Source organism: Salmo trutta, chromosome 23, assembly GCF_901001165.1.
Source record: "Salmo trutta chromosome 23, fSalTru1.1, whole genome shotgun sequence".
NCBI lineage: Eukaryota > Metazoa > Chordata > Actinopteri > Salmoniformes > Salmonidae > Salmo > Salmo trutta.
This window is the reverse complement of record NC_042979.1, coordinates 466883-480426: the sequence shown is the minus strand read 5'-3', so window position 1 is coordinate 480426 and position 13544 is coordinate 466883. Positions and strand designations below refer to the sequence as shown.

Sequence of the window (13544 nt, the reverse complement as noted above, 5' to 3'; positions counted from 1 at the left end):
CTGTGGGCCATACTTTTTTAATGGCAAGCTCAGAGTGTGAACTTTCCAAAAGTCGTTATGTATTACAGAGATTGGTCCTTTCAGGAGACCAGATAATCTGTTTACAAATTCCATCATTGGATGGTTCGACAACTGGGTTTCCCATGGAACTCAATAGGCCAGCATAGCTAACCTAAACTGTAGATAAAGAAAAAGAGTTACTTAGTAATATAAATGCTTCTTTAAGATCTTAGAATGTCTCCAAACCATTACTATCCATGATATTGCCAAAGGTAAATTTACCACATTTGGACCATTGGTTGATGTAAAAGGCCATCCTCCAGGTTGCAAGGTCATTATTGGAGTCTGGGCATGCCAGTTGCATCGTTTTTCAATTTTGCACCAAATAGAAATCGTGTGAGAAATAACAGGACCCAAGTATAGTTTAAATTGTTTAAGAGCTCGATCAATGAACACTACTTCCACCATATTTCTCTTTATTCTCAGCCAGGGAGTGGAAGAGTTATATCTAAACCAACTTGTAAAATTGGTCGAAATGCTAGCGCTTGGAAATACAATTTAAAGTTTGGAACGAATAGCCCTCTAGCTCCTATAGGCTAAGTTAGAAACGTATGTATTTTAACTAATCATTTATTAGCTAAATATAAGGGCCTTAAAATATTTACCTGTCAAAGTCAACATGAAAAGGCTGTGTGCAAATTGTCAAAGCATTTCTGTGACAATAGACAACAGCTCAAGGACAGAACTATATAAATGTAAAATAAATGCATCTCTGTAAAGCTTTCTGATTGCCAAGGAGGAGTTTGACGTCAGAAAACAATAGAATGTTCATGATTTAATGCATGCCAAAGCCGGTAAAATGAAAGGCAACGTTTTATACTGAGGCGTTGGCGCGACTTTTAAACATAATACCTGTTGGCGGAAATAAAAATACAGGCTTTGTTCCCGGCAATACCTTTCAGATGTAAAGAAAAGTTGGCGGCATTCTAAAATTGGTGGGTTTTCGTCTTGGTATGAACGGGATGACAACGAACACAAACACAGTGAATGCACATACAGTGAACACAGACACAAAGAGGTGTTTTATGCATTCCCTTGTAATCTATGACAACACCGATGATTAATGGACATACTGTATGTGGTGTAGGTGTTGTGCAACACTGTCTTTGACTAAGTGGAACATGCGTAAGACAAGGGGAAATTGATTTGGGGATTCTAAGTTGCTAGTACATACAGTAAAGCACATTGAGTTTAGGTTAGGCAAATACCTAAAGCTCATAAAACGGAGTATAGAGAAACAAAAGGAGTTGAGTTGTAAAAGTTTTAGCAGCTCAGTGAGCTGAGAGGGACCTCACCTTGACTGGGAAGGAGAACTTGGAGGGCTCAGCTGTGCTGGGTGTGTGGATGGCAGTCAGGAGAGGAGGCCAGGAGTGGGTCATTTCCTGAAGGAAAGAAAGGCAGAGAGAGCGCTAGCGAAAGAAAGTTGTGAAAATAAGTATTAGCTAGGCCATTAGATCCCCGTAGTATAGACAGATGGCCAGGTCTCTCATGCAAAAATTGATTTTTAAATCTCAATGAGACTCACCGTTGTGTACTAGAGTTCACCATGCCCTCCTACCAAGTCAATGTCTAAGACCCAGAGAGGAGGACTAACTACACAGCAGAACCTTTATGACCGATTCATATAGCACATTAAGCGCTCTTCTGTCCTGAATGCAGAATGCATACTACAGTAGCTAGCTCTGTAAACATGGGTTGGCTTTAACACAGGAATGTGAAAAGCAGCCGTGTGCTCAGCGACTGATCCCTCTTTAGCAACCCAACATTCATCATGATGATAATAACACTAACAAACAAACTGACCAACCACCACCTCAACTCTAGGATTGATTACAGCTGTAAGTAAAGATTTAGGAACAACTTACCCTCAGAATGTCCTCCACACAGTGAGCTTCATTTGACAGAGTCTGGAAGGCAGAGAGAGGAGCACAACACAGTTTGAGTGACACAGAAATCAGCCAAGAGGTGAAGCTTGAACACAACACATACATAACATAGGCATGGTGGTCTATACTATGAAACCACTATGACCATGTGACTTTCACTTACATGTGCCTACACACACACAGAGCCGCCCTCCAACAGAAGCAGAAAGACAGGCACAGAGTGAACCCTTGTGTGACCTCACACCTGATACAGTCCAGTATTTATAAGAATGTAAACAAGGCAGCCATCCAGGAATGGTGCAGTGTGCATCAAATTATTTTATCAGAATAACATTCTGACAACACAAACTCTGTTGTGATGTCACTTCAGCCGATAGTCAGCCATGCCAGGCAGTTAAGTGAAACATTTGAATTTCAACTGATGTATTTCAGTATCCTTATACATTACAAACTAAGGTCGTGCCAACACTTGACACTTACAGTGGTTGCTCGACTTAAAGTTGTGTGATTATGCCGCAGGACTTAGAGGTAATTTGTGGTTTAGTACAGTACCCTGTGTCACTACCTTATTGCGTCCACAGGTGGGGGTTGTGCTTACAGCCCAACACCGTGCAGGACGTTTGAAATTTGCCAGAGAACACCAAGATTGGCAAATTCGCCACTGGCGCCCTGTGCTCTTCACAGATGAAAGCAGGTTCACACTGAGCACGTGACAGACGTGACAGAGTCTGGAGATGCCGTGGAGAACATTCTGCTGCCTGCAACATCCTCCAGCATGACCGGTTTGGCGGTGGGTCAGTCATGGTGTGGGGTGGCATTTCTTTGGGGGGCCGCACAACCCTCCATGTGCTCGCCAGAGGTAGCCTGACTGCCATTAGGTACCGAGATGAGATCCTCAGACCCCTTGTGAGACCATATGCTGGTGCGGTTGGCCCTGGGTTACTCCTAATGCAAGACAATGCTAGACCTCATGTGGCTGGAGTGTGTCAGCAGTTCCTGCAAGAGGAAGGCATTGATGCTATGGACTGGCCCGCCCGTTCCCCAGACCTGAATCCAATTGAGCACATCTGGGACATCATGTCTCGCTCCTTCCACCAACGTCACGTTGCACCACAGACTGTCCAGGAGTTGGCGGATGCTTTAGTCCAGGTCTGGGAGGAGATCCCTCAGAAGACCATCCGCCACCTCATCAGGAGCATGCCCAGGCGTTGTAGGGAGGTCATACAGGCACGTGGAGGCCACACACACTACTGAGCCTCATTTTGACTTGTTTTAAGGACATTACATCAAAGTTGGATCAGCCTGTAGTGTGGTTTTCCACTTTAATTTTGAGTGTGACTCCAAATCCAGACCTCCATGGGTTGATAAATTGGATTTCCATTGATTATTTTTGTGTGATTTTGTTGTCAGCACATTCAACTATGTAAAGAAAAAAGTATTTAATAAGATTATTTATTTCATTCAGATCTAGGATGTGTTGTTTAAGTGTTCCCTTTATTTTTTTGAGCAGTGTATATTGGTCATGGCTGCCGAGTGGCACAGTGGTCTAAGGCACTGCATCTCAGTGCAACAGGCATCACTACAGTCCCTGGTTCGAATCCAGGCTGTATCACATCTGACCGTGATTGGGAGTCCCATAGGGCGGCGCACAATTGGCCCAGTGTCATCCGGGTTAGGGGAGGTTTTGGCTGGCCGGGATGTCCTTCTGTTCCTCTAAAAACAGAAATAAATATTTTGGCCTTCATTTAGAAAACAAAATAATCTCCCCAAAAAATTGTTATATATAGCCAACCTGCTGTGGATGACTATTTCAGCACCATTCCGCGCTGTTCTGAGACAAAAATGTTTCAATTATATTCCATGATATTCTTAAGATATGTGTTGACTGAACATAAGCAAGTGATGTCTGCTAAATAATCAAGTTGATGCACAGTCATATACCCTCGGCACCTACATAAAGCTACGTGTGGGCGACAATTTCTTCATCAGCATCTTTAGGCTTTCGTTAACAAAATTATACAAATACTCATTCAAAATGCAGATGTTTATTTCCTTATGGATCCATAAATTACTGTGGTAATAAATATCACTGAATGACAGAAATAATGGAACAAAGTAGGCTAATGAACAAATTGTTGCCCACTGGAAAATACAATTATTTTGGCCTTTGTTTTGATTACAAAATTGCAGACTTTCGTTTTTTTGAAAACAATATAATATCGTTATATATTATCAAGTTGATGGCAGTCATATAGCCCCGGCACCTAAATAACGCTGTGACTCACTCATTCATGGCTTTGGATTCAAATAAATAAGTACAAACATTCTTTCTGATAGTCTTTAATAAAGAAATGTTTTGGTTATCCTGATCTGGACACCATATACAATATTATAATAGCCCTGTTAACAGGACAATATACCTTTACCAACACCTCTCTGTATTTTGATACTTTGTGGATGGGGCCTCCCGAGTGGCACAGCGGTCTAAGACACTGCAAAACGCGTTGCTACAGATGCAGGTTTGATACCCGTGCTGGCCACCACCGGGAAACCCATAAGTAATTATTGGCGATCACATCATTGAAAACAATATTTCCCGATATACTGTAGTCCTACTGTAGGTGACATGAGTCTCACTAGCGTTGAGTAATGTGCTGTTAAAAGTGGTGGTCTTATTTATTTGAAAAAGATATTGAAGTTAGAAGCAATATGATTTGAAGCAATAGCCTACCTGCTGTGGTCAACTATTTTAGAACAGTTTCACAAGCATGGGGACTGGTCTTGATAAATGAGATTTTTATTTTCACTGAATCTCCGTTTGGGTATTGGTGAGACCACAATTATAGAACTAGGGTGTGGAAATGTTATGCTCTTAGTACTGTAGCCTACTCCCGACCATCACATTTTACAGCGCCATATTTTCTGTACTATCCTAACGCAAACCTGAGGGTTTTTATTTTTCTTGGAACAGAAACACCATAATATTAATCAAATGAATTAAGCAAAATGTCTTACAAAACAGTCCCATATACATATGTTCTTACAAAAAAAGGTTTTAAATTCTGTAGTACAGGAATTATTGAAGGCTATCAAATGCTTCTCAAAGATGCCCTCTGGTGGTCAAACTAGCACTAACTAGCATTAACGGAAACAGTGGCTGACAACTAACATGCCTTAGAATTCTGCGGCACCATTTTAATTTATTTTTAAACTTTATTTAACTAAGCAAGTCAGTTAAGAAAAAAAAGTATTATTTTCAATGACGGCCTAGGAACAGTGGGTTAACTGCCTGTTCAGGGGCAGAACGACAGAATTGTACCTTGTCAGCTCGGGGACTTGAACTTGCAACCTTTCGGTTACTCGTCCAACGCTCTAACCACTAGGCTACCCTGCCGCCCCATGCAAGCTATGCTGCAGTACGCTGAAACTTTTAAAGGATGAACCACTGTACATGCGATTTCTGCTATCAGAATACAAAAGCTCGCATTGAAAAGATGGGTCTAGAAGCAAAAAGTCATTTTGTGGTCTGATTGTGTTCAGACCTGTCTGGAGGTGGTCAGGGATGCATTGTGTGCGGATCTCTCTTCAGTCTGGATGCAAATCAGGCTACTAAAAGCTCATACAGTGGGCGACATCATTAGCACTCCTCCCACAAGTCTCCAGAAAACATGTGTTTTGGGACCGAGAGGCACCTTCTCATTATATCGTTGGAGGAAATACATTCCTTGTGTCTGGGGAAAGTGTTCGCTGGCCTCGTAAATGATAGCTAATATTTATAAATATTTTTAGTTAGGCTAAAGTTGTGCTAACTTATTTGCAATTCCTTTAGTGTTGCTTGCTAGATTGCTACAGAGGTTAACTGGCTACTTAGCTACAGTAGTTAGCTTCTGCCATCAGCTGTTGTGTTATCATATTTTTCCACTTCCTCCGTTTGTTGAATTCAACCTGGCATATGAATATAGTGCGGGAACAGACACAATGTGGACACATGTAGACGCATGACGTGTTCAGAATTCCAATATCAGAACTCCATTATCGGAATAAAAAAGCTGCATGAACTGTCAAGTGTAGACAAGGACCAAACTTAAAAAAATATTTGGTAGGGCTCAACATTAACACTTGTCCACATCTGGGGGAAAAAAAGAAGAAGTCTGACAGGAGTATAGATTTAAGTTGTCCCAATGGCGTAATTTAAAAAAAATATTTATTATGATAATAAATCACAATATCAAACAATTACGCCAATCAGAACTGGATCAGAGGCCAACATTGGTATAATATTCAAATATTTTTTCCCATGTAGCATGCATACATATAAAAATGCCTACAGACTCATGTCCAAACCGATGCAGACATGGACGTCCCAGAAAATATGGCCAAACTTTAATAAGACTATTACACTGAAAAAATATATAAATGCAATAGGAAACAATTTCAAAAGATGTTATTCATCTTGTTGTTCAGTAATTTAAATAAATTCAATAGGCCCTAATCTATGGATTCCACATGAATGAGAACACAGATGTGCATCTGTTGGTCAAAGATACCTCTAAAAAAAAAAAAAAAATGTAAATAAAGTAGGGGCGTGGATCAGGAAACCAGTCAGTCTCTAGTGTGACCACCATTTGCCTCATACAACATGGCACATCTTCACACAGAGTTGATCAGGCTGTTGATTGTGGCCTGTGGAATGTTGTCCCACTCATATTCAATGGCGGGAACCGGAACATGTCGTACACGTTGATCTAGAGCCTCCAAAACATGCTCAATGGGTGACATGTCTGGTAAGCATGGAAGAACTGGGACATTTTCAGCTTCCAGGAATTGTGTACAGATCCTTGCAACATGGGGCCGTGCATTATAATGCTGAAACATGAGGTGATGGCGGCAGATGAATGGCACGACAATGGGCCAGTCTCGTCACGATATTTATGCATTCAAATTGCCATCGATAAAATGCAATTGTATTCGCTGCCCATACTATAACCCCACCGCCACCATGGGCACTCTGTTCACAAAGTTGACATCAGCAAACCGCACGCCCACACAACACCATACACGTGGTCTGAGGTTGTGAGGCCGGTTAGACGTATTGACAAATTCTGTAAAACGTCATTGGAGGCGGATTATGGAGAAATCAATTATCTGGCAACAGCTCTGGTGGGCATTCCTGCAGTCAGCATGCTAATTGCACGCTCCATCGACATTTGCAGCATTGTGTTGTGTGACAACTGCACATTTATTTTATTGTCCCCAGCACAAGGTGCACCTGTGTAATGATCATGCTGTATAATCAGCTTCTTGATATGCCACACCTGTCAGGTGGATGGATTATCTTGACAAAGGCAAAAATGCTCACTAACGGATGTAAACCAATTTGTACACAAAACTTGAGAGAAATAACATTTTTGTGCTTATGCAACATTTCTGATATCTTTTATTTCAGCTCATGAAGTATGGGACCATGCTGCGTTTATATTTTTTACAGTGTATATAAACCCCTATGCATTGGTTGTGCCCCCACTCCTTTACACATAAGTGAGTAAATTGCGGCAGTACATTTAATTAAACTGCCTCCACGTACAGTATTATATAGAGCCATTAGTGCATGGAACGCCGTTCCATCTCATATTGCTCTAATAAACAGCAAACCTGGTTGGGGAAAAAAAAAACAAAAAAAAAAACAGATGAAGCAACATCTCACAGCACAACGCCTCCCCCCTATTTGACCTAGATAGTTTGTGTGTATGTATTGATATGTAGGCTACGTGTGCCTTTAAAAATAAAAATGCATTTAGTTCTGTCCTTGTCTATTAATGTTCTGTATTATGTCATGTTGCATGTTTAGTGTGGATCTTAGGAAGAGTAGCTGCTGCTTTTGCAACAGCTAATGGAGATCCTAATAAAATACATCGACCAGACTTTTTTATTTTACCTTTATTTAACCAGGGCCTTATGGCCCGCTGGTCAAAAGTAGTGATCCATGTAGGGGGCGGGGAGCAATTTGGGACACAACCCTAGTCCCAACCTAGAACAGCAGAACTGACAAACCACAGACAAGACTTCTCCTTTCCCCTTCTCACCTCAGACTACTGCACCATAGCCTAAGTAGTGGTTAATGCCTAACAACTAAAGTACTACATCAAAATATAGCTGTTTATAAACTGCCTGGATACGCTAGTTCCTTCCAACAGCCTCAGAATGCAAAATAGTGTGATATACATTCAAGACTTGGCTGCTTTTTTCCTCAGGGTTCTGTGTTTCAGATAAGGACTTTAAAGTGGTCCTTGGTTCACAGCAGTAGTTATGTAAGGTGGTGATGATGACAAAGCTAATGTATTGTGCTGCTGTAGGGAGGACTGAGTGGAGTGTTGCTGCTGGGCTCTGAGGCAGCAAAGGTCACTATAGCTGCCTGCCATACATACGCATGTGTGCGCATGCACACACAGCACTAAGAGTGGAGGTGTGGGGTGGCATTCGGCGGGAGGAGGGTATGGCTTTTCTCTCTGCTAGGAACAATACAATTCTACAACACTACAATGCAGCAAACACAGCCAGGACAGGAGAGCCACTTATTACTTAATCAACCAGTGCTGACTAAGTCATTAGCCTAATTTAGACCCTGACTCTTTATAAACACAGTGACACACAGAAGGCTCAAAGGAGAACTGTGTGGGCTCACTGGCTGCTGCTGCTCTGAGACAGGACAACACTACCTGAGGCTAGGTGAAGAGAAAGGGTGTGGTGGCCCAACGAGTGTGTATGTAGCAGCCTTTGGTAGAGTATCAGCCAGATCCAATTCACTCCTTTCCCCATACCCCTTGGGCTAACCCTTCAATGTTTGCAGATCTGAAGGGTCTGGATAGTAGCTTTAACAATGCATAAAATAAAGCTCCACCACAGCACAGACAGAGCAGTTAAAATCTAGAAACCCCCAGAAAGGGGAGGATCAGAGCTTGTTATGAGCATGTTGTTACAGAGCATTCCTCTAGAGCACTGTAACTCTCTCTCAACACCACACACCCATCTTTCCAAACCCCATACAACTGTACAATCTTCCACCACACACAGTAACCAATGCTGGAGACTTAGTTTGGGTAGCCTACAATGGCATTGACCGTTTCAAAACAGGAACCAGAGGGGTATCCTATGAATCAGGTTTGAGAAGTTAACAAGGTAACTTCGGTCATTCGAATGTGGCTCACTTTTTAGTCAGGTCAATTTATATGGCAACAAATCCTTCAGAACTAACCTGCTCCTGGGCAGATTTTGTCACTAATGAAAATGTAGCATGGACTTGCCCATGGATTGATGTTTCAGCATTGTCTCAATGAAGAGTTTGGCGTTCAAATAGCCAAAATACATGCAAACGCAGTTACAAGCCTGCTGGAGTTAGCGGCAGGCGGATGAGCAATACCTAGCTTGCATCGTAGGATACCCCTCTGGACTGGATAACAACAAACATCAACATAACACCACAATATTGCATTCCTTATGTGTAGCAGCCAGGTAGTCTAGCTACTTTGAGCATTGCAGTTCAATATTGAATTATTGGCTTACGGCATGCCTATACAACTGTCTAGACAGAGGAATCCGCCGGTGTGACTAAATTTCAATCCATTTACCTTATATTTGGCCAGTGCCTACAGAACAGCTTCCACAACTATGTTGTATTACTACTGACTGATTGTCTTCTCTTTTAGTGTGTTAACAGGCGTGGGCGTTTCGCTGAAGTGCAATGACAGACAAACATTTCTCGGTGCATCCTTACTTTAGCCTAGTCACTGTCCCCGAAAGACTTTCCTGACTTTCCCCACTAGTCAAAGAGTAGCCATTAGTTGAAGTAATGGCCACCATGTCTGCTACAGATCCAAAACATAACTATGTTTAGTCCTGGCTTTACTTTTGGATAAGTACTTTATTTAAACAGCAAACATTTCCTGAGCATACTGAAGATTGTGACAGTTCACTAGCAGGCATTTATTTAGTTTAGTAGGTCTATGAGGAAACTTATTGAACCAAAAAGTTCCTCCCAGTACCTTCACTCTAAGGTCCTGGGTATATCTGAGCAGCCCATGCAAACAAATGTGAGAGATTGTGAATTATTAACATTACAGTTCTGTATGGTCAAGGCAAGGCATGGACAGCAGGGTAGAGCAGAATGCTTCATGTAGCCAGGGAGGGAGAGGGCAGGCAGCTTCAAGCTTGATAAAGACAGAAACGCCAATGAAACCCCAGAGTGAACACCAAACATCTCAACATTACCCGATACCCACTCTCCAGGACATTCACTATGGATTCAAATCAAAGGAACATCAGGGTTGCATGTGTTCAGCAGGACAGAATGTTGTGGAACGTTCAGATATAAATATATTATCTAGAAGTTCAGATGTACATCTCTGACATTGACTAGGCGAGTCCTCTGACATGTCAGCACTATTTGTGGACCCTTCAGTTTGTTGAGCGAGGAGGGGGGTGGGGGTTCTGAGTCACTGCACAGCTATCCTGTGCTGGATTAGCCCCCGCAGTGGGTGAAAACACCAGCCTGCCTATTCAGCACTGCTGGGTTTGTGTCCACATGTGCAAGGGACAGCAGGAACTCCAACAATGAGCAGAGCAGGGCCGCTGCAGGTGCAGCCTGGGCTGTGGGGAGGGAGGGTGAGGGCAGGGGATAGGCCACATTCCTAATAATAGAGGCTTTTTTAAAAATGTTATTGTGGACATCCTTGCAGAGGCATGGTTAATACAACTATGAGCGAACTGTCTGCTCTCAGAAGCTTTCTGAAAGTGTAACAATCCTGGCAAATAAATGAATGCCAAAATAAATGCATTGGATTACTTTGGTTAGGCCTACAAAAACACAGTACCCTATTAGCATAAGAGAATAACTAACAAAGGTTAATTATGTAAACATTCACCCATAGAGAAATTGTCACCCGCCTGTCTCAGTCAACCGTAATTTTCATTTGAGACTATTCTAACAACCATAATTACAGGAGACAGATGTGCATTAACTGATGTTACAGGACAGATGCTTTTCCTGTTGCCGTCCTCCCACAGGTATACAGGCAGGATGAGGTCTCCTCTCCAAGTCCCATCAAAGCCAATTATGGAAATATTCACCCAGAGAGAATAGGACTATACTAGAGCATGCAAATGGATTGACGACAATGGGTTGTTCTGCTTGACTAGCACTGGGTTTGTGTTAATAACCTACATGCAATCTTTGCCTGAACGCATTGGCCATGTGTGAATACCCATACTTGCGTTCAAAATAATAGGCTGATTAGGTGTGTGAATTTCTTAAAAATGTAGTACACTTTAAAATGCCAGGATGTCATTTAGGCTTTTCATTTAGTAGAATTTGCTGAACACTATTGAGGAAGATAAGCATCTTTACAGACCCACGTTTGACAACAGCTGATAATCAGATAAGAGGACAGGGGTAAGTAGTAGGCAAGACAGATTTAGGATAGTAGGCAAGAGATTTTAAAACCACAGACAGCTGCCAACTTCGTCCAAAATCAATCTATAGTTTTAAGATGACTGGAGTTTGTCAAATATTTAAGTCGCTAACGTCACAGTGCTACTTTCCAGTTCAAAACAAGGCAGCAAAAAGTTCTCTATTAACCAGCAACTAAGAAATAGGACTGGTTCATGTTAATTTTAGGGTATGTTCAAGGTTTGTTGCATTGATGTTATGTAATGTTTTTTTTTTTTGCCACTGTATCTAAAGTGTGCCAACTTATTTTAATCTAATGTCCAGTGTGTCTGGTACTAACTGATATTTCTCACACAGTTTAGGCCATGGGTGCTCAACTCTTACCCTACGAGGTCCAGAGCCTGCTGGTTTTCTGTTCTACCTGATAACTAATTGTGCACACCTGAGTCCCAGATCTAAATCAGTCTCTGATTAGAGGGGAACAATAAACAATAAAAGCAATTTAACTGGTTTCGAGGTCCAGAATTGAGTTTGAGGGGTATAGGCTATTCAAAATAAGGAACCACACACACAACCATGGTTAAAAACAAAACAGTGTGCTGCTTACCTCTATAGACTGGAATGGAATCTTCAGTTTGGAAATGCTGGGCTTGGTGCTTTTCAAGTCTGGTAAAGGTTCATGATAAGACTGTCCATGGAAGCCTTCAGGAGAGGGCTTGAGGTCCGGAGACTCGCTGGTCACCTGGTCCTGGCCGTCCATGGGCCGGACATAGGCTGTGGGCTTCTGGGGCATGACCAGGTTTGGTTTAGAGGCCAGTGGTAGAGGGAATGTCTGAGAGGGCAGGGTTGTTTCTCCCTCGATTGCCAGAAGCGGGATGTCTCTCTGGGGGTCATCCAGAGGGGACCCCTCCATTGGGACAGGGGAGTCAGGGTGCAGGAGGGAGGCCGGGTGCCTCTCGGGGTGCAGGGGGGATCCTTGGTGCCTGTCGGGGATGTCTCGGGGCTCAGAGTCGCTGGGGTCACTGGAATGTAGGGGGGATAGGGGCTCAGCTGGGGGGGACAGGGTGGAGAGGACCGGAGTAAGACTGGCACACTCCCTCAGGTCTGGCCAGGGGCAGGGTTCAGATTTCCTCTGGAGGGAATCAGGGCTGGCCTGGCCTTGACTGAGACCCAGTGAGGACTGGGTGTGGGAGGAGGGACCAGGGAGCCTCTTCAGAGGCTGAGAAGTTTGGCTGCTAATGGAGGGACCACCACTACCACTCTGGCCTGCCCCGTACAGAGGAGTGTTCTGGAATGGAGGCTTCACTCTGTCTTGGCTGCGAGATGGCCGCCTATATGTTGTGGTGACGTGAGATGGAGGGTCATTAGAGAAGCTACTGTCCAAACACAGATGAGGGTTGGGGGTTTTCACATCTTCATAACTACCCAGCATCCTCTGTATACGGCTGGAAAGCTCATCTCCTTTGTTTGTCTGAAACAGAAAATACAATTTTAGGTTCTGCAGACAATGTTGGGACAATTGATTATAACAGGGTTCAGATCTGCAATGGTTGTTGTTAGCCTGGAAAATGAATGATAGAGACTAAGACGAGAATAACAATAGCATCTTGTTACACGCTCTTTCTTGTTGTAGAAGTCGACCCTAAACTGCTAACGCGTACTTAATATCGCTAGTCCAGGCCTACCTTTTAACTAAACCGAGAGCAACATGCAGTGAGGGTGATATTGTAGTTCACAAATAAAACAAGCATGTCAGTTTAGGTGAGGTTTTCTGATATAAACATTTATGTATCTAAATGTACTGTTGCCCTTTGAGTCTCTGTGTATGTATCGTCCAAAATATCGGCTGACTATTTACGGCAACCAACCAATGTGACCTTACAAAGTGGTAGACTAGACAAAGTTCTCTCTGTGACAGTAGCTAGCTTACCCCCTGGGGTTGGATTCCATGAATGGGCTCACTAGTCACACGAAACAAAATCCTCAGAAAAGGGCAATGTTGGGTTGAGGCGGAAGGATGTGTCCTAATTCGCCACCCTTCTCCCAAATCGTACACTTGCCTCGTGGGGGAGCATGCTATGCCACTGCTTATAGGTATAAGAAATCTAAGATGTGTCAAATTATTGATATCCAACGCCCTTTGTGTACACATTCGC

General features: G+C 42.9%; 1 protein-coding gene across 3 annotated transcripts in view; it reads right to left on the bottom strand.

The window, feature by feature from the left end:
• The window catches only part of LOC115159074 (AF4/FMR2 family member 1), a 79559-nt gene that overhangs the window by 52031 nt on the left and 13984 nt on the right, over positions 1–13544 (bottom strand). For all 3 annotated transcript variants that reach the window (XM_029708444.1, XM_029708445.1, XM_029708446.1), the window contains exons 3-5: positions 11996–12859; positions 1926–1967; positions 1356–1442 (exon numbers count right to left, since the gene is read on the bottom strand). In XM_029708444.1, the coding sequence (XP_029564304.1) occupies positions 1356–1442; positions 1926–1967; positions 11996–12859 (993 nt within the window). The remainder of the gene's footprint in view (positions 1–1355; positions 1443–1925; positions 1968–11995; positions 12860–13544) is intronic.